General features: G+C 47.4%; 1 protein-coding gene across 3 annotated transcripts in view; it reads right to left on the reverse strand.

Annotated features, from left to right (window-relative positions):
* Window positions 1-3,453: 3,453 nt before the first annotated feature.
* The window catches only part of DDIAS (DNA damage induced apoptosis suppressor), a 45,302-nt gene continuing 27,370 nt past the window's right edge, over window positions 3,454-21,385 (reverse strand). Inside the window, exons 1-5 of one of the 3 annotated variants that reach the window (XM_088479808.1) lie at window positions 19,530-19,658; window positions 16,317-16,445; window positions 12,639-12,794; window positions 9,860-9,977; window positions 3,454-7,762 (exon numbers count right to left, since the gene is read on the reverse strand). In XM_088479808.1, coding sequence (XP_088335934.1) covers window positions 5,498-7,762; window positions 9,860-9,977; window positions 12,639-12,794; window positions 16,317-16,429 — 2,652 coding nt within the window. In that variant the 5' untranslated portion in view covers window positions 16,430-16,445; window positions 19,530-19,658 and the 3' untranslated portion in view covers window positions 3,454-5,497. Of the gene's footprint in view, window positions 7,763-9,859; window positions 9,978-12,638; window positions 12,795-16,316; window positions 16,446-18,962; window positions 19,225-19,529; window positions 19,659-21,385 lie in introns of those variants that run through there. The other 2 variants (XM_088479809.1, XM_088479810.1) reach the window with 2 other exon arrangements.

A 21,385-nucleotide genomic window follows, 5' to 3' on the forward strand; every position in this document is an offset into this window, starting at 1 on the left:
TACTGGCTGCTTCTGCATGTAGCCCACAAATGCTGGACAGCTTTATTCTTACACTGCAATATAGACTTGAGTTTGGACACGCCTCTCCCAGATCTAAGGGGTCGATTTACTAAAGTGTGTTAGGAGATAAAGTGAACGGTGATAAGGTACCAGTCAATCAGCTCCTGTCATCTCGCAGGGTGTGTTTGAAAAATAGCAGTTAGGAGCTGATTGGCTGTTACCTTATCACCGTTCACTTTATCTTCTAACACAGCTTAGTAAATAGAAACCTAAGTCTCTCTGCACATGTTGCATCTGCCCCACCTGCAGTGCAGCCTGCTCTTTCTAACTCTGGGACTGATTCACTATGGGTCGGCCCCTCACGCACAATTACAGCAGGTCAGACCTTACTCAGAAATTGCTAGGGATGGCCATCGGTGGGGTGTTCATTGATGTATACCATCGATGTCACACAAGCCATCTATGGTGAACCAGTGATGGTTTGCACCCCCTCCTGGTCACCCTGCTGCGGGCAATCAAAAATGGGGGCGGGGGCATAACAGTCGCTGGGGGGTAAGGCTAAGCTACATCCTGCCACCAAAAAAAAAAAAATTCTCAACCAATCATGGTAAGTAATGTGATTTAGCAGGGTGCACCCATCACCTTTCATCAACCACATCTGCAAAAAACATGACTCCACAATCAGCATTATTGTAAGGCAGGCTTCCATGAACGGATCTTTAATCCATGCTGTGTGTTTGACTTCTGTGAGCCAGCTCCAGTACGGTTCTCCTATCTCTCGCTATAGAACAGGGCTGCCAAGTCTGTTTGGGTAGGTGCCTGTCAAGGCGGCCTGGCGTGAAATCCATCCAGCATGTTTGTGCCCACGTGCCATGCTCCGGCTTCATTTGGATCACGGCCAAAAGCTCAGTTTTACTCGCAGCAAGAAAGAGTCTGGCTGCGGATAAAATAAGCGGGGGCGCATAACACGCCCGATTCCCGGTACTCGCCAAAGCTCCGACAATAGCTTCAGCAACGCGCAACTGGCACCAGGGAGACGTTACAGATGGTGGTCTGCATGGATTTCTCCCTAGTGAAAAATGTGATATAATATTTTCATGTGCTGTCAAGAACTGTTTTACATCAATGGCTGAATTAAATACATGAATGAACTATTTCATTCATTTCTATAGAAAATGACACTCGGTCACCCCTCTGCAGCCTCCCATGCCACAAAGGAGGTGATTATCTTATACTGTGAGTGATAACCCGGCAGCCCGACTTAGTGCAAGTCCCGAGTGCGGATTGGTGGATCCACGCACATGGGCATGGTGATGTCACAGCCACTCACATGACTGCATTCTCAGCTTTTTGACAGGTACCATATACCCAGCATGATCCTGTCCTGAATACGTTGGGGAAGTCTCAGTTGTTTGTAGTACAGTGCGGAGGCATATTATTCCAATTAACACTTACGTAAGCGTATTCTGATGCACTTTACAATTGGGGAAGATAAACAGTAATAATAGAACAAGACTGGGTAACAACAGAGGGCCCTGCTCGCTAGCTTACACTCTATAGGGACATAGGCATTGATACACACATACCTATTGCATATTGGTCCAGCCAGACCGCAGCGGTTCTTGGTGAGCTGTAAGATCCAGCCGCACAGCAAGGCTGGCCTGGTGTCAGAGTGATGTCTGAGTGTAGAGAGATAATACTGTATAAGTAACGTTATTTGTGGCCTGTGTAGAGGAGAGGTCATTGGTAGCATAGCTGTGAGGGTTATGTAGGAATATGGACCCCGATTCTAAGATGAATACACAATGCCAGTGTTCCTGGACTTGGAGTGAATTTCTGCTACTGCGTGTGCACAAAAAACCCTGTATAGGGAGTTACTGAGAGGTGACTAGTCAGGCGCAAAGAGATGCGTCCGCTTATGAGCGCAGTATGGGAGTGACGCTGGACAGGTAGAGAGCTCTCGCCGCTTAAATCGCTCACATTGTAGGCCATATCCTCGCAGCCTAAACCTTACTCTCCCCCCTTCACCCCCCCTTCCTGCATCCTAACTCTAACCCCGCCCCCCGGGTGGTGCCTAAGCCTAACCCACATCCTAACCCCCGCAGTGGTACCTGAACTTATATCCCTCCACCCCAGGGCTAAGACTAACCCGCGCCACCATACTTACTTTCGGGATGCCGGCAGTCGGGATTCTGGTGTGAGTATCGCGAGTGATGTTGGGATTCTGGCCCTGATTCAGAGCCGGATGCTCTGACAGAGCGCTCGCTCTGAATCAGGGCCGGCCTTCTCTTTTTTTAGAGCGGCCTCCTGGCCACTCGCGTAGCTGTAGGTAACCACCCACAGCTATAGCGAGCAGCCAAAAGGATGGTCGCGATGGTCAAGACCATCAGGCTTCCGACGAGACCCTTGTGGTAGGGTCTCGTTGCCGCAAGCCCTGGAGTGCTTTCGGCTCTATGAGAGCCGAGAGCACTCCCACTGACATCACTTGTGATGTCAGTGGGGCCGGCCCCAGACGGTGGGCGTTTCCATGGGTACGCCTCCGTCTGGGCAGCCACGCCCCCAGCACGCCCACCAAAGGGGGCGTGCTGCCACTCACCATTGACAGCACGCCCCCTTTGTAGAGAGACCCGGAGCGACGGCTTGCCCGTCGCTATCTGGGTCTCGCGCATGTACACGACGGAGCCGCCACCGTCATGCGCACTGGGCCAACATCGACAAGCTTGCGAGCGCTCAGCGCTCGCAAGCGGGTCTGAATCAGGCCCTTTGGCGCCAGTCTTCTGGCATCTTAACCGCATCCCGCATAAGACCACTGCAGCTTTTATATGGAGATAGAAATCTTCTGTGCCATATGATGGCTATACCAGTTACAGTAGGGAGCTGGTGATCCCATCTCTGCCCCTGACTCAGAGGTGTGTGCTATGCTGATGTTTTCGCAGTCGTGCAATTATAGGCTGCCTGCGAGTCGCACTGTGCAAGCATCAAGGTCCGTTACCGTAGTCCCTCGCAGGCACTATTTATTCACAGTATGATTGACAGTCAGGAAGCATTTCAGGCATGTAACGGGGAGAGGCGGCTAAAACCGCAGGTGCGTCACTACCACTTCAGGGGCGTGTCACATCCTGCGTCTGCCGTATTCAAGAAACATGGCTCCGGCCTCTCAGTTCCAGCGGCCAGTCTGCCCGACCACAGGCTCCCCGAGCGCTATCATCAATGGTCTGCAAGTGACGCTGCGTCCTCATACACAGATGCTGTTGGACGTCTCCGTACATATCCCAGCGGCTGCCACATTTGCATATTTTCGCGCAGCAGTCGCCGCGGCAATAGCTACATCTCTGAATCGGGCCCTACGATACCAATTTGTCACTTTCAAAAAGACAAGAATAGAAAAGAGAACAATTTACATTTTTAAATAGAACATTTGTTTATTTATTGAATAATAACATATAACTCTGGTGTGCCCGTATACAGAATACTTTTCTTTTGTTGCGACAAATTAATGCTACTCTGCAGCCCTCCCCCTCCTCACCCCTGCTGGAACTGTTGGAGCCCTATGCCGGGGAACCCTGCCATCTCAGAGTATACCCGCCCCTCTGGCATTGCCCTGGATCCTCTCCCTTTGCTGAGATGCTGACACACTGACTGGACAGAACAACGTCTCAGTGCAATCAGCACCTCTAACTCCTGTTTTTGATTGGGGGGGGGGGGGGATTGTTCTGGCAAGTGACCCCCCCCCCCCCTCACAGTCCTGTAAGATGGGGGAAGGAGGCTGATGCCTACGTAACAATACTCTGAGGTATTTGTCGCTAGCGTAAAAACTTTTTCTGCTTAGAATAATTTCTATCACATTACAAGAATATAATTTACAGATAACCACATTTTTTTTGTTCATATATTGTAGACACAAACATATTAATTATAGCAGCACGTTATTAATAGCGAGGTTTGATCATTGGGAGAAAAAAAAAAAAAGCTGCCCGCATACCTTCCTCCTCCGTAGCGAGAGAACCAGTCAGAAGCAACCCGCGTGGACGGCGCAGTCTGTTTGCACGGCAATTTGTGCATTCTTCCCGCTAACTTTCATGTCTACTGCTGTCGCCACTATAAAGCAGCCGCATTTCTTTTACATGTATATATAATCTACCAGACTCATCACGTGCAAAACTGATTTCAAGTCTGGTGAGGAAGATTCACAAACATAACAGACGTCGTGTTCAGCGATTAGCATTACAACAGGATGTCAATAAAACAGGAGCTATACAAGGCAGGTGCAGAAGTCACAATCCAAACAAGCCAGAGGGTACGTCGGTCTCTTCTTGTCATTCTACATGTAGTGTTTTATCTTTTCATTTAAGCTTCCATGTAAATTAAAAAAAGAAATATTGAGAGATCATTAAAAATACAAATTTCATGTGAAATATAAACTGATGTATAATTAAAAATTAATTATAGTACTGAACTGATGAACTAGTCAGACAAAACCTTCAAGCTAAATTTACAACTTAAATCACAACTACGGGGGTGGGTATGGGATCCTGGCATTAGGGATATCACACACCTGGAAGGTGCGCCAATGGAATCCCGCAATCCTATGGTGCATCTGCGCAGGTCTGAAACATCAGCACCGTCCTCTTTAAGCCTGTCCAATAGGCTTCGCTGATGTCACAGGGTCGTGTGCGCACCACAGGATTAGGGGAACGTAGATATTTTTTCGTTTATAATTGTGGCACGTCCAGGTCAGAGGCTGCGAATTGATATGGACAACAATTACAGGGTGAGAGGAGACCAACTGTGCCAAAAATACATTTATAAGGGGGCGGTGGAAAGACAGCAATGGGGACAGAAACAGTGGCGACAGGAGGGAGATAGAGACACATAATTGTACCCGATGCAGCAAAGTGGAACATTTTTGATGACCAAACTATACAGAAACAGGTCTGGATTTGGCCTAAATACTTCCAGGTAACTAGATCCAGAATCGAACCAACAGCCGTTGAAAGTATAACCATCTACCTAGATTGTCTTTATTCCTTACCCCAGGCTGACCATTATAACCATTATTATAAAACAATAACCCTGTTGAACAGTTCATGAAATAAATAAAAGCATTGGAACACGGAATTCATATAAAGCCACGGAGAGTTCATTTACAAAAGTGTAAAAGTCTAGAACCGAAGTCTCAAACGCCTCATTTCCGTGCTGCGTTCTCTGCCAGACGATTAGAGGCATTGGGCGTCCTTGAGTTGTTCCTTGCTAAATTCGGATTAGGCATGCAAGTGCGCCTAGTTTTGCACCGAGGTGGTAAAACAATCAATTCTTTTGCAGCATGGGATGAATCTGGAAGGCGTACCCTGTATTCATGGGGTTCCTTCTAAAGACCAGTAAGTGGGCGCGCAACTTGACATGCGCCTGGTGGATAAACAGGATAGATCCAGAGCTACATCGGCCCAAAGTTATTGCATTTCAGAAATGTATTTTATTGGCCTGCGGCATTTCCCGGTTAAAACAAGCGCCTCTGAAGATCGTCACTTTGCCGACAAACATTGGACTTTTCAGAGAAGAGTTCGGGGGACCAGTCGCTTGGAAGATGTGTTTGTATGGGGAAAAGCTGAGATGCAGGATGCTGTGATGAGCAGATCACGGGAGACAGATTTGCAATGTTATCCAGTGTATTATTGCCACATTCATCTATTTCATCTATGTTGGCATTCATACCGTCAAGCTTTGTTACTGTACATCCTATTTCATTGTTAGGCCCGTTATGGTAAGCGTTTTCTTTATTTTCCAAGATGGTCTTTCTCCTCATGGATTTACAGACAAACATTGAGCTTCTCCGCTTTAGGGTCCTCACCGGTGAAATGGAAAATGAAGCTGGGACTGGGGAGTAGAGAAGGGGGAAGTTATCGGAGACCGCACAGAACACGGTGGATCTACGCTCTGACAAAGATAGTCTCGTTTTCCTCAAGAGGAAATTGGTAACCGGGCCATTCGACCTCCTTCCTATGGAAAAGATAGACGATTTGGCGATGGAGGTGTTCGTAGAGAGCCGCCTCTCACCGGTAAAGCAGTTAACTTCCGATAGTCGCCTTAGCACCGGAGTGGACTGTAAATATGGGACAAAGTCACAACCTTGTGTGGTCACTTCCCTTGTGTGGGAAGGTCTAAGACAATAAGGAATCACATCTGCACATGGCGAGTCATGTAGGGTGTATTTGAGGTACTGTTTATTCATTTTGTTTTTTTGTTTTTCCAGTGACTCTGTATAATGTGGATGGTGAATCACCGCTGAGGTACCCTCGATGTTATTGCTGGCGTCAAATAGATCCGATGATGCGTTATAGACCTCACTGTCATGGTCTCTGCGATTCAGATCACTAGTGATTAATTCCCCCAGGTCCACATCTTCCCATGTACTATTTATGCCATTTCCATTGAGACTGGAGAAGACGCCTTTCCCTAATGAAATGACGCGCGTATTTATGTTCTCAATAGGATGGCGAGAAACGTTACACAATTTGAAGCTCCCTTTGTCTTTTGCGCAATTAGAAACCACGTTTTCATCGTGTGGTGAACATGTATGTTGCGGGGTCACTGAACAATCCTGGTTAGCTGGTGAAGTGGAACACGAGTCCCTTGATATATAATTAGGCGCGTGGCTTTCCTCTAATGACCTTTGGAGATTACCGGATGGTGAAATGCTCTGTACAGACGGTAAATGGTTGTCGTCGGTTTTGCCAATTTCACAGGAATGGTTTAGAACGAGCGTATTAGATCCGTCGCTCTCGTCCGAGCTGTACTGCTCTGGGGTTCTCGATCCTGTTCCATGCTCGGATTTTTCTGCTGACAGCGTTAATATGACATCCGGCGTTTTAATAAAGTCAGGCGGCTCTCTGAAACCTTTTCTGTAAGACCCTTCCGTTTCCAAGTTCAAATAGAATTCATTCTCTGTAATGCAGAAGGGAGACCTTGTGCCTTCACCGTCCTCAATTCCTGCTATGACATTGCTCAGGCTCTCAGAGAACGGGAAGTCTTCCCAGGTTCCGTCTGGGCCTTGATGGATCTCAGCTGCCTGCAGATTCTGGGGAAGAAAGTCCCCCCCGCACGTTGGGCCGCCTTGGCTTCTACAACCTCCCGAGCCACAAATCTTTTGCATAGAACTTTCTTGCCTGAAATCTATTTTCGATTTGAAACATGGTCTGTGCAAACATAAGGAACTTTGAGGCTTGCAGTAACGCATGGCATTAGGTGTTTTGGGAGTCCTTAGCGAGGACTGTGAGGTCCTTGGAGTACTGGTATTCCTGCAGGGAGTGGTAACGAGTACGTCTTCTGTCGGATTTATTTGTCTCTGCGCAGAGACTTTATTCTCCTGGGATTTATGATCCTCCCCGTGGAAGAGCTGCTCGGGTCTGTTACACCGACATGGTCTGCCATCGCAAAGCGCAGATTCCGAAGATGTGCTGCCCAGGGGCGAGGGTGATAAGCCGAGAGACTGCTGCCAGTAATCCGCAAACGGATTCCTGCACTGGCTGAGGCTGCCGTCAGAAATCCCCAAATCCCTGGAATCGCCGAGCGCGGTATCGGTAGAGATGTCGGCCCTGGCGTTTGTCAAACTGTTGCTCAATCCGGGCTGCGCCAGACGATTGAAGTGGTTAAGAATTGTGCAGCCAATTGGGTCATCGTTTGGGAGAATAATCTGGCACGCAACTATGTTCCGGAGTGAGTCAGACAGAGGAACTGAATCGCCTCTGCCCAGATCCCCTGGAATCTGTAAAACACAGAACAACACAACAGGGACCTTATAACGATTCTTTATTCCAACATAAGTCTACTAAAAATTATACATCTGAACAGGCGTCCTCCAATAATAGAGGAGGAGGTAGTCAGCCCTATTCCAGACAAAGTTTAAATAGAATATATAAACAATAGATTACTGTAAATTAAAAATATAGAACAATGATCGTGATGAATGCCATAGCATCACCCCGCCTCCAGAGGCTTGGGTCTATGTGGTATTTCTCTAAATCCTGGCGTGTATATAAATCCATAATGATATATCATTTTGATCATCAAGTATGTTATTAAAAAAAAAAACTAAAAGATGAAGAAATGGCTTTTCTGTGAATGTGACGTTTATTATTATTAAAATATCTTATGGTTTAAGTATCAAGCAGTGAAACGTGTGGAGAAATGGACCAGTGGAGAAGTTGCCCATAGCAACCACTCAGCTCCCACCTATTATTTTACAGACTGTACTTGGTAAATGCTACTTCAAATATTGTTGTCCTTATTAATTTCCTTTCCGATTATGTATATTATAAAGGTCAGCTGAATAAGCTACATGACAGCTATTTTTTGTTTAACAGTTGTTGATGCGTTATTTATACTGTTACCGTACACATCGTTACGCGGAATAAAGACATCCGGCAATGAGAAAGCTAAACTTTGAGCCTATGTACGGAATAGAGAAGCTGTCATGCTCAGCAGCCAAATGATTAATCAGGACAGCTCATTATTGAGGTAGACAGATGGTAGAACCACAAAGTGCAGATAGGATACAGTAGCAGAGGATGCAGTCAGGATCCGGCGGGCGCTATCCCGACACTGACAGCCTGACATGGGACTAAAGACAGGCGTCGAAATCCCGAAGCCTATCATTAGCCCCGCTACAAAATCCCGACGCGGGGGGCAGGGGCAGGTTTAGGGACCCCTGTGGGGACTTAGTGTTAGGCAACTCCCGGGAGGTTAGACACCATTTGAGGGGGGGGTTTAGGTTTAGTCACTAACGGTGGGAGGTTAGGGTTAGGCATTGGGGGGGAGGTTAGGGTTAGGCACCAGTAAGGGAGGGTTAAGGTCAAGGGGGGGGGAGAGGGGAGGGTCAGGATACTTACCAGCTCCAGTCGGGAATTAGGTCCGTCGGTGTTCCGCTGTCGGTATTTGTTATGGCGGCTAGTCAGCCGCTGGCATTAAATATAGATTCCACAGATAGCAGTAAACTGTCACAAATACATCATAGCAAAGGTTGTTTATTGGGAATTCGGTATGAATTACCACCGTTGCGTCTGGCGGTTCAAATCCCGGCAGCGGCTGCCCGACATGGTTGAAAATCACGATCGTCCCTAGGTAAATATTTACGAACCTAACCCCCCCTAACCCTCCCTTAGGGGTGCCTAGCCCTAACCTTCCTCCCAGCGTCTAACCCTAATCCCACCTCTAAGTGCCTAAACCTAACCCTAAGTCCCCCGGGGGAGTGCCTAAACCTAACCTTACCCCGGGTTTGCCTAACCCTAACCCTCCCTTCCCCGAGCCTAACCCTAACCTCCCGGGGGGGTGCCTAACCCTAAGTCCCCCCCCCCCCGGGAGCCCTAAACCTAACACCCCCCGCGGCTGTCCGCGCTCTGCATCACTTCGATCGGGATGCCGGGCGCCGGTCTCCCGGCGTCAGTAAAATGACAGGCGTCTAGGTTTAGACGCCTGTCATTTAACCCTCGCCGGGATAAAACAGTCGGGAAGCTGGCTGTCGGGATCACGTACGCTGGCTTTCCTACCGCATACCGCATATTGTGCTCAAATAAAATGGTCTATGTATAAATCCGATGGTTCAGGGTCTGTGCTGGACCCGTTCTGCGCACGTACAGAGCGGGTGCTGCACGATTGCTCGCAAACCCCCCTTTGGGGGGCGGATGGGAGCGTGTTGCCACCATTTGTAGGCCTGCCAAGCCCAGGGCTGGACGTCGTCGCCTTTGCAGTTATTACCTATCTATTAATGTTAATGCCACTGTGGTTGTTACGGGTTGGACTCTATCAGTAAATAACCCTCGATGAGCGTTGGTTACATATTTATAAAATGTTTCTTGTAATTTACCTTCACAGTAAAAATGAAGCTTTGGCCAATGAGACAATATTCGGCCGCCTGGAATAATAGTTCCTGAGCTCTGCCGCTTTCTACAGGACCTGGAAGTTGGGCCGGACCCAGCAAGTGCCTTGGAAGAAAAACAAAAATATACAAATGTGATGGAAATGCTGAAGAGCAACTGAGAATAACCGGGTGCAATACAGCATGCCGGTGGTCAGGATGCCGCCGATCAAAAGACCTACAACGGCTCCATAAGTATCCCTGCCCCCCGCACCCTAACCCTTCTCGTTAGTGCCTGAACCTAACCCTCCCCCCTTCGTGCCTAACCCTAACCCACCCCCACCCCTTTCCCGAGGTGCCTAAAACTGTACTTACCCGCAGTATCATCGCACGGGATGCCGGCCGTCGGGATTTAGACATCGGCATCTCCTACCATGTCTGGATTCTTGTTCCAGTCTTTAGTAGTACTTTGGGATTTAGGCGGCGGGATTTTGACGTCCAGCATCCCAAACACCGGAAAATTAACTACATTTAATTTACACAAGTCCTTTACACTGTACTAAATTTATCTTTGTGTTTTTGTTGAGACAAATAGCACTCTCCATTGGTAGCATACAGAAATAAATATTGTAATAATTTTTCTAGGTGCAGTACACACATTTAAAAGGGAGGCTATCGGGAAGTCGACTGCCTAAATACCGGCAGCCGGCTTCCCGACTGTCTTATCCCGGCAAGGGTAAAATGCCGGGCGTCTAGATGTAGACGCCTGCATTTCCCCGACGCCGGAAGACAATCGTAGTGATGCCGGGCGCCGCGAGCGGACAGCCGCGGGGGGGAGGGTTAGGTTTAGGGCTCCCGGGGGGGACTTAGGGTTAGGTACCCCCCCGGGAGGGTTAGGGTCAGGCTAGGGGGAGGGAGGGTTAGGCACCCCCGGGGGGGACTTAGGGTTAGGCACCCCCCCCGGGGGACTTAGGTTTAGGTAGCGGGGAAGGGGGTGGTTAGGGTTAGGCACTTGGGGGGGAAGTTAGGGTTAGGCACCCCTAAGGAGGGTTAGGGTTAGGGGGGTAAGGTTAGTGGATACTTACCTATCCACGATCGGGATTTCCAGGGCTGTTGGGCTTCAGCTGCGTCGCACTCTGCTTCTGTCGGGCTGCCGCTGACGGGAATCGAACCGCCGGCCGGCGGTATTTCATACCAATTCCCATTTAAATAGGTACATTTAGACCATAAATATAATTTTAAATGATTTTCCCCAGCAGTTACTTCAACCCAATTAATTACCAATTCACTGTAGGTGAGGTGTGTGTTACTCTGCTGTTGTGCGTTACACACCTTACCTACAAGCTTGCACAATAGTGTATGTGGAGCTTTCATACTGTGTTTCCTATTCTGATGGAGCTATATGGCAGCTGGCAGTGAGCAACACACTTGAACAGGCAGCATTACAGTATTCCAGATGGAAACTATGCAGATTCCCAGTGACTATGCTCAGAGTTTGTGAACTACATATTTCTGCAATATGAACATATACTGAGATTTCATCTACTTTTAGTCTTCATTCTAGCACCCTGCACCTGTCACAACCCATTAAGGTCCTCTTTCTGGTTCTTCTAGCACTCTCAGCTCTCTGCTCTGGTGCTTCTAGCACACTCGGTTGATGCAACAATGCTGATATACAGACCATAGTGTGCTGCAATAACCAGAGCAGAGAGTGACACCCCAGGCAGGAAAGAGGAACTGCACCCGTTGTGACAGGTGCAGGGTGCTAGAATGAAGACTACACTCTATAGGGGAATTTTTTAATGACTATATTAGCGTTTTTCTCATTAGCTTTTTTACATTAGATACAACCTAAGGATGTCATCTTAGGTTTTTTATTAATTGCTCTGCGGTAGATTGAGGTACTGGGATGACGAGCACACCGGAGGAAAGAGTTAAATAGATTGCGTTCAACAATGATTCACATTAGTTAAGCCTCATATAGCGCCTCCAATGGGTTCCTGCAAACTGAGGGGAGCAGCCGGGACAGAGGAGACGGGCTGTCAGGGCTGTGCACTGAGGCCATACCTGAGAGCTATCAGTCTGCTAGGATGTGAGCCGGCAGGGAACGTGCCACCTGGCTGCAATCAGGTGCTGCGTTCTACACACAAAGGTGATCCCGGGGGTCACCTCCCAGAGTGCCGCATGGTTTGGGAAGAGCTCTTCCTAAGGAAACACACTCCTACACAAAGGGGTGTGTGTGATAACGGATTCCACATAATCCTCTTTAGAATTTATTGCCGTGGGCTCCGAGCAGAGAAATACAAAATCACCAGCTGCCGGCATGCCATGCATAAGGGGACGATGGAGGGTCACAAATCTGGTGTCAGCAGAGCGGTTTTGCTCGCTTCGGCCGACCAGAAAACATTTCCGTGACACTTTGCATTCAACAAAAGCAACGAATCTGCCCCTCAAATGCTGCCACTTCCAAAGACCTTATTCATTCTGCATAAATAAGTTAAAATAAAAAGGATAAAATGTAGAGAAAATAATATCTGCATGGAATAAAAAGTATTATATACGTCTGCAAATCATTCTACAGCATCTAAGAAATGACAGGAGACATCCGCGCATTTACAGTTTGATTGTCTGGCAATGGCGTATAACATTATCTGACATATCGCTATTCTACACTGTAACTACCATCAGCCAATACAAGTCCTGGGCAGTGCAACGAGCATGGAAACATCTGAGGAGGACAATGCTGTAATAAGCCCCCTTACGTACCACGGAGGAGGCGGCGTCATACCTGTGCAGGGCATCGGCGCTGGTCCCGAAAACATTCTCCAGACATCTTCCGAAGACGGTGATGAGATGAAGTTTCTGGTCTTCGGCCACTTTCACACATAGCTTATATCGTTGTGTGGCGGCTTTACACGTGTCGCCGCACCTCGGGCACTCGTACCTGGTGATTGTAGGATGCGGCAGGACTTCAGTAAGGATCTATTTACAGATAAATACCACCCAATAATATAGGGCAGCGCGATCATGGTCACCAGACGGCAGCCATAACCTGCGCTTACATTTCCTCACCATCTTGCATTACAGGACAATGTAACCAAACCCTATACAAGTTCCTGTATAAAATAAGTAGTCATATAATAAAACACATATAGATAAAAAAACTCCAAGAGCCTAATAGAAATGACAACATTTGAGATCGGGTTTATGTGGCAAATTATAGCGCCATATGTCCACCAGACGTCCTGCAGGGAGCAACCTGCAGTTTATGGTAACGGGTACCAGGTGATAATAGCCTGTACCCGCCGATGCCAACATATTCCACTGCCTTATACAATTGTCAATATAAAAAAGTTTTTTTAAAAAGACTGCGGAAAAACAGACAGACAATGAGGTGAGAAGGGCCCTGCTCGCATTCTATAGATTCATCTACCCTCTGTTCTATGGTCAGTTGAAGAGAGACGTAATACAAAATGAATGTAAATATTTTTATAATGTTATCTATAAATTGCGCCTTATAATTATTGTCTGGAATAGTATTCACTATAGGTCCGGCGCCGGATCTAGAGAAAGGGTACAACTGCGCGCACCAGAAATGGGGGCGTGGTCAATGAAAAGGGGCGTGTCTTTAAGACACGTCCCCTTTCCATCACTCTTGGGGGCGCGCCGGGCACTTGCGGACATGCCGGGCTGCCCCCAAGCGCTGCTGTCAGTGTGAATGGATGCTGGGCACACACGCCCGGCATCCATTCACCGGTGGTGACCGCTACACCGCAATTTTCCCTACCGCGGGACACTGCATCCCACGGGTGGGTACGGCACCTGCTGGCTGTTTCAGCGAGACGCCGCGCCGGAGGGCAGGGTGCTTTTTGCACTCTACAGATAGGGCAGGGCGTGGCGCCCCACTAAAACAGCATAGCGGGAACTCTACAAAGGTATTTCATAGCTCCCCTACATTATTCACTACTTAACCGCTTTCTCACCCATGTACTGAGCTTTACCATTTGCCGCTTACCACGTTTGAAGGATATACTACGGACAAGTCCCTCTCATCCTTATGCCATAGCAGCACAGAGTATATCAGGAGATGGGGGATAGGACAGGGCTGCATCTGACATGATGTGAGGGAGGGAATGGAGGCATAGACTGAGAGTTATATAGTGGAGGGAGCAGGGTTCCCAGCAGTACAGAGTATATCAGGAGATGAGTGATGTGTTAGTGAGGACAGGGCTGCATGTGACAGGGGCAGTGACATGATGTGAGGAGAGGAATGGAGGCAGCAGGAAGCCACAGGCTGAGAGTTATATAGTGGAATGAGCAGGATCTCCGCCATCACAGAGTATATCAGGATGTGTTAGTGAGGACAGGGCTGCATGTGACAGGGATAGAGTCAGGGTGTGAGGAGGCGAAAGGAGGCAGCAGGAAATCACAGACAGAGTTATATAGTGGGAGGAGCAGGGTTCCCAGCAGCACAGAGTATATCAGGAGATGAGTGATGTGTTAGTGAGGACAGGGCTGCATGTGACAGGAGCAGTGACATGATGTGAGGAGAATGGAGGCAGCAGGAAGCCACAGGCTGAGAGTTATATAGTGGAGGGAGCAGGGTCCCCCAGCAGCACAGAGTATATCAGGAAATTAATAATATGTGAGGACAGGGCTACATGTGACAGGGGAAATGACATGATGTGAGGAGGGGAATGGTGACAGCAGGAAGCCACAGACTGAGAGTTATATAGTGGGAGGTGCAGGGTCCCCCAGCAGCACAGAGCATATCAGGAGATGAGTGATGTGTTAGTGAGGACAGGGCTACACGTGACAGGGGCAGTGACATGATGGGGGGAGGGGTATGGAGGCAGCAGAAGGCCACAGGCTGAGAGTTATATAGTGGAATGAGCAGGATCTCCACCATCACAGAGTATATCAGGATGTGTTAGTGAGGACAGGGCTGCATGTGACAGGGATAGAGTCAGGGTGTGAGGAGGGGAAAGGAGGCAGCAGGAAATCACAGAAGGAGGCTAGCATTTACTAAGGACCCGTTATGTTTTCGGTATGCAAAGTGCCGCACTTCGGACAGAGTCTTTCAAATCCAAACCTCATGAATGGAGTTTTAGAAGCTGTAATCTCAAATCAATTTGAATACTGGCAGCTGCAAAACAATAAAATGTATGTGTCTTAGGCCATAGCATGGGCCTCCCTGTCTCCATCGTGTAACACAGACCTCCAGCCTGTTCAGCATTGGGTTTGGTCCTCTATGACGTAGCACATATAAATAACCGAGCCCCCTTAACTAGAGACTAAAGGTCCACTGCGGAATAGCACGTGACCCCTCCTGTTACCCTTGGCCATTCGGTAACTGGGTAATTTATTTATAAATAGAGAGATAGTGGCACCACACACTATTTATTTAGCATCTTCGGTAGGTAGACTAAATCTACCCTTCAACTATGTATTATATATCCCTGCACACTAGAAATTTGCCATTAGTTAAAATATATGGAACAGATGTAAGCAAGAGTTTAGGAGCGTACATACTAGACGATATGCTCCCTGAGCGATATCGTGTAGTGTGTCCCCGGCAGGCTGTGCTCAATGTCGTTCATGCCATTGAGCACACCCGCTGAACGATATCATTAACGATATCGTTCAGCGCTGGGCTCTCTCCCCCATTCCATAACATGCAGCAACCTGACGAGATCGTCAGGTTGGCCTGCATGTCTACCCGATGAACGATAATGACGAACGACCCGCAGGAATGCGCGCCGTCGTTATCGTTCATCGTTTTGGTGTTAAAAATGGACGATAAAGTGGACGACTGAACGATAAAGATATCGTTATCGTTCAGTCGTCCACTTTAATCGCCCAGTGTGTACCCACCTTAAGAGCTTCATGTCTGACCTGTTGCTCATGTTATTCAGATGGAAAGTGTACACGGGCTGCATTTGTCCTATCCTGCGTGTATGACTTTGTGCTGAATCTGGTGCAGGCTACCACAACAATATATTGTTCCTTGTATCTGTACACTGTCAACTTTGTCACAATAGCCACATTTTTAAATAATAACTTAAAAACAAATCTTATGGTTTTAAATGTCCTATTATTACAATGGCAGGAGCTGGTGTTCTCAACCCCCGGAGAGCTAAATTAATAAAACAAGTGCTTCAAACTAATGGACATTACTAGACTACGCCACAAAACGCTATCGTCTTAGAAACGTAAAATAGTAATACTCAGCTGAGTCATCTACTTAAGAGGGGCCTGACATAAGGAGACACTGTGGGGTTTATAGGACAGTGGTGCAATGCAAAAGACAGGACCGACCTGCTACCCATAATATCATCAGACGTGGGACCAACACATTACAGAACAGAAAGCAAATGTGAAAATGCAGAAACGTACCGTGCATGTGTACTGTGCCCTCTGGTGGCCAATTTAGTATTACACAAAAGAAGGTTTAACGTTTTCCTACCTGATGCGTGTGTGTATCAGCCGGGAGAAGCAGTTCGGGCAGGCGGGATACGTGAAGCTGGTGTTCTGGACGGAGAGCACAGTGCCGACAAGAAGCCTCTTGGTGCCATTCATACAGACGTTATGGTTTCTATAGGGGGGAGAGAGACTTCAGCATTAGAAGAGGGAAAGAAAAAAAAAATGGTAAATGTGATTTGTGGGACAGACTTTGAATTGGAAAGGTCATTTTACAGTACCCTGCCGCACCTTCTCCCCATCTAACCAGTATTTAATACATGAGTAAATCAGCGAATTGGCTCTGTAATACCTGAAGATAATAGCTGTTTACACTTTATACTTATTGAAGCGTTGCACAAAAAGTACAGACATAATATAGTCTTACGGGAGCTCAGACCTAAATTGCTGCAAAAATAAAATGTTCCCCTTTAATATCATAAGATAAACAAATGACTGAGTTTTATAGACACAGCAGCATTGGTTATATACATATTGAAAGATAGGGAAATACATGGAGATATGGAGGCACACCCAGGGGCTAAAGACCAGAGCACAAATCGTCTACTTCCACCTGGATCGGAGGGTAATTATACTGCAGTAATATCCCTTTTATACTGGCCAAATAACCTGGGTTATTGCCGTGTCAACCCTGGTTGTGGCTCAGTGTAAATGTGTCTCCGAAAAAATAACCCTGGTCCAGTGTAAACGGGTGACCCAGGTCATCCTACACGGGTCCTGTTTAAAGCATAGCAACAGCTGGCTCTCTGATTATTATTGTCGTTTATTTATATGGCGCCACAGCGCAGCGCCTTACAAAGTACATAACCAAAAAAGAGACTTAAAGCACAATACAATACAATGCAGGACAAGGACAATATACATTGATACATTGGTGGCAATAACACCCAAATAAGCAACAAAGCATAAGCACCAAGTGTTAGGTGTCCTAGTGGTGGGTAAGTAGATGAAAATAAAGTAAGGAGATGCTCCTGATGCTTGGAGATGATGTCATCTCCAAATACCAACAGAGGAGAAGCCCGGGCAATAACCCGCGTCCACCCTGCGGTGTAAATGGCTTCCAAAGCCGCTGTGAGACGGCTTGAAACCTGTGTACAGTGACCTGGGCTTTACCCAGGAATATGACGTAGAAGGGGTATGTCTTATCTTCAAGCGCTACTGAAGGCAGCCAATCCACTGGTTTGAGATAGGACCCTGGTCATGCCGTTTACACCGGACCGTTACCCAAGTCCTACCCGGGTTGCAACCAGATTTGGATTCCCAGGTCACAGAACCAGGGTTATTTTCAGGGACCCTTTTCCACTGAGCTGCGCCCCGGCAATATCCCGGGTTATTGCAGCAATGGAACAGGGGTAGGTAAAGCATTTTACCAAGGTGTTAGTATAGTTTTAAATAGACAAAAAAGATAAAATGGCCATCATATTTGTATATAAAAGGAAGACACAAAATTACTGTTATACACACACTAGCGGGCCTACTTATTATTCATTCTGATTAACCCTCGCAATCTAAGGATCTGACTCCACACAAGTTGCAACAGCAGATCCAAATCTATCGTAGCAATTCAGTATTAATCTGGTGCGGGAATAGCTGCCAGGAAAAGCAGCTGCCCCACGACATGTACCAATTGCTGCGCTGCCGATTCCCTCCCGACAGTGTTGCTGCCATGTGTGAAGTGATTCACGCATGAAAACAGTAATGTCTTATAGGAAGGGGCAGGGATCCGCGGGCTAGCAGGAGTTACAGATGTGTACACATCAGGGCTTAAAGTGGTCCTGGAGAGGTGGTTGAACTAATCTCTCCCGCTGCCTACTCCCCCCCCCCCCCCCCCCCCACACACACACACACTAGTCTGACAGGCCAAAACAAGTGTGAAAACTGTTCTTTACACACATACGCACTGTTGTGTATAGGACATGGTAAAGTGAATGGCTGGGGCTGTCTAGGTCCCCAGAAGTTTTGAGGGCTATGACAGTGTGAAATACATCTGTAATATATATATATATCACTTAAAAAGTGGCTCTCTGTCTGTGGGACTTCTGTGCAGGGACGGTGGAGGGGGGAACTAGTTCCACCTACCATTAGAGGTGACAGAACTCCGTTCCACCCCATTCCTGCCCACTTTAACCCTGGTCCACATACATCTTACTTCGGCGCACTACAAGTTGTGTTAAACATAACGCGAGCATCATGCGACATGATAGCGCAGAGCGGTTTTTTTCGTGCCGCTGATACTGTAACGTAGCGTTTTGCATGCGTAGGTTTACCATACTACCCCTTTATATACAGTATATAGGCTTATCATACTATCCCTTTAAACTGGGACACTCATGAGTTACACAGGTTCTGTGGCTGATTAAATCCAGGTGAAATGCAGATTTGGAGTCAGCCAGCCACAGAACCTGTGTAATTCATGAGTCTCCCGCTGTAAAGGGGTAGTATGGTAAGCCTACGCACACAGATGCACCCACACACAGCATAAAGACATGCCGCATATCATTTTAATCAGCAGAAGCTGATTGTGCGTCCTATTCCCATCACAAGAAAAGTCGCCTGGCGCTACCTAGTCACGCCACGTCGCGACTAGAAGGGCTGTTTAACGCTCAAGGAAGTAAGATGTATGTGGACACACCTGTAGTACCCGCAATCAGCCCCAGGAAACTTTCAGTCTGTGGATCTTGATGAATAGATGGCGGGCATTAATGGTGAATGGCTCCTTTGCGTTATTAAACATACGCAAACTACCATTTCCACATGTATAAACCCGTTCGCCTTCGTGAATATGTCCTCTGAAGAAGTCTGCTTTGAAATGGCGGAACTGTTAACGTTTTCAAGCGACAGATGGCGACTTCCTTCCCGTACGACGGAGAGAGTTACAGGCACAAAGTCCAAGGTTATTTTATGAAACTGAGGGGAGAACAAACACAAAATATGATCTATACACCAGTGACTGACAGTAAGTGTTACACAGATACGTAAACGTCCCCTGTAACGAGCAATATGCTGATATAAACCTCAGCTAAGCAGTCTGCGCCTCTTCAGATGCTGTGGGACTACATGTCCCAGCATAACCTTCCTTACTGCGATCTGGCATGCTTAGACATGTAGTTCCACAGCAGTGTGGTAAGGGAGAGCACCCCTATCTGTGGTGGTATTACCCTGGATACATGTATATTAGTGGTTACACTATAACACTCACCTTACACAAGCCTCTGCATTATTCTTCTGGATTTAAATCCAGCGCGCCCGGCCCGATAACGCCATCACACAATCGCAACTCTAGTGATCACAGGCGAGAGGCAACCACCAATAGCCGCACGTCTTACTTTCATTGCTTTAGCGAAAAGAAAAGTAAAACGAGCCACCATTGGCTGAGCCTGCCGTGTCGGTCACTAGAGCCAGATAAGTACCATTATTGATTGTCTCTTCCATTTTAACGAAAACTCTATCATGGTCACTACTGACGGATCTTCTACAAAATGGCCTCCACTTCACATTATTATTTCATTACATAGACATGTTTAAAAGTGAACCCGTGTCCAGGTCCCGTGACTATATAGTGATTTGTGCAGTAAAACAGCTGCTGGTGACAGTCACAGGCACATTGGGCGAAGATAATGAGAATGATGGTGTTACAGCATAACTGGGTATCTGTTATAATGGAACATCTGTACCAGACCATAGACAGGGATCAGTGTCTGCTGACGATGGAATGACGTTAGACACTGACTGATGACGTCATCGCACAGAAACGGAAGGAGTTCTATCTCATTCCGACTGACAGTCACTAAACGGCAGCCATTACTGGAATCTCCTCCAGAGAGCTTTTGAAAAGAAGATAATGATTTGTAGAAGGACAGCTTAGAAAATTTACATACACATTAAAGGTAATTAACTTGTTATTTAAATGAAAAAATACTTCTATGTGGGATTGCTGCATTAAATTGGAAGTAAGTTTCTTGGGACAGAGGGAAACAGAAAAATCATGTGACCATATATTATATTTAATAAAAAAAAATTGGGAAAAAAACATGCCTTGCTGCATACCAGTCCATACTTGCCGACATTCAGCTCCCTCCTTCCGGCAGGAGCTGAATGTCTGCGCACAGTGGGGGGACGTGGCCGGGTAATGACGCGGTTTTGGGTCCGGAGCAACGCGATAGCGGCTCTGCCCCCTCTTCACAATGCCTAAAATATTGGCATTGTGAAGCAGGGGGCGGAGCCACGATGACGCGATTCAGCACAAATCGGGGCCACTGCTGAGGAGGTTTCTTGTAGTAGTCGGGGGGGGGGGGGCAGACGGCAGCTGGGAGGCTTGCCTGCCTTTTCGGGGGGTCGGGAGCGGTAGGCAAGCCTGTACCAGTCCCAACATAGTAGGTCGGCATCCCGGGACAGGGGGCATGGCCATGTCACAGAGAGGACGTGTCAATGAGGTAAAGATGATGTGTCAATGAGTTTGGGATGGACCTACCAACCATCGATTTTCCTGATACTATGGAAATACTTTTTTTTATCGAATTGCAGGTTTTCGATGGTTGCCAACCACTGGATGCAGCTTTCCAATGCCCATTCGATGGGTGATAGTCTTGTGTGTAGGGATGGCCATCGGTGGGCAGTCCATTGATGGTCACCATTGATGGCTCCATGAGTGATTACCATTGTAGTACTACAGGCCTGGGAGTACCACTCAGTAGTACCAATTGTGTCCAAATACCCTGCACTATAGAGTTATATTTATGCTTTATTATATATATATATATATATGTTGGTGAGTTAGTAAATACAAGAACAGTGTGTTTTTTAACCTTCCTCTGTTCCCACTCTGGGGCTATGCCCTGTTCTTTATGTGTGATGGTTTCTCCCATCTAACTTAAACTGTGCAGGTGAGGGGGGCACAAGGCAGGGACTCTCCTATAGAGCTTTTAAGGGGAGCCCTGCGCCTTATGGAGAGAATGACAAGCTGCCGTTAGAGACACTGGGCACGATTTAATTAAACGCAAAGTGAATAGCGCCGAAGTTAGGTCGGGGAAGGCTCGTTCTCGTGCCTTAAACAGG

The sequence above is a fragment of the Taudactylus pleione genome, unplaced genomic scaffold, assembly GCF_031769625.1.
Source record: "Taudactylus pleione unplaced genomic scaffold, aTauple2 ptg000245l, whole genome shotgun sequence".
NCBI classification, from domain to species: Eukaryota; Metazoa; Chordata; class Amphibia; order Anura; family Myobatrachidae; genus Taudactylus; species Taudactylus pleione.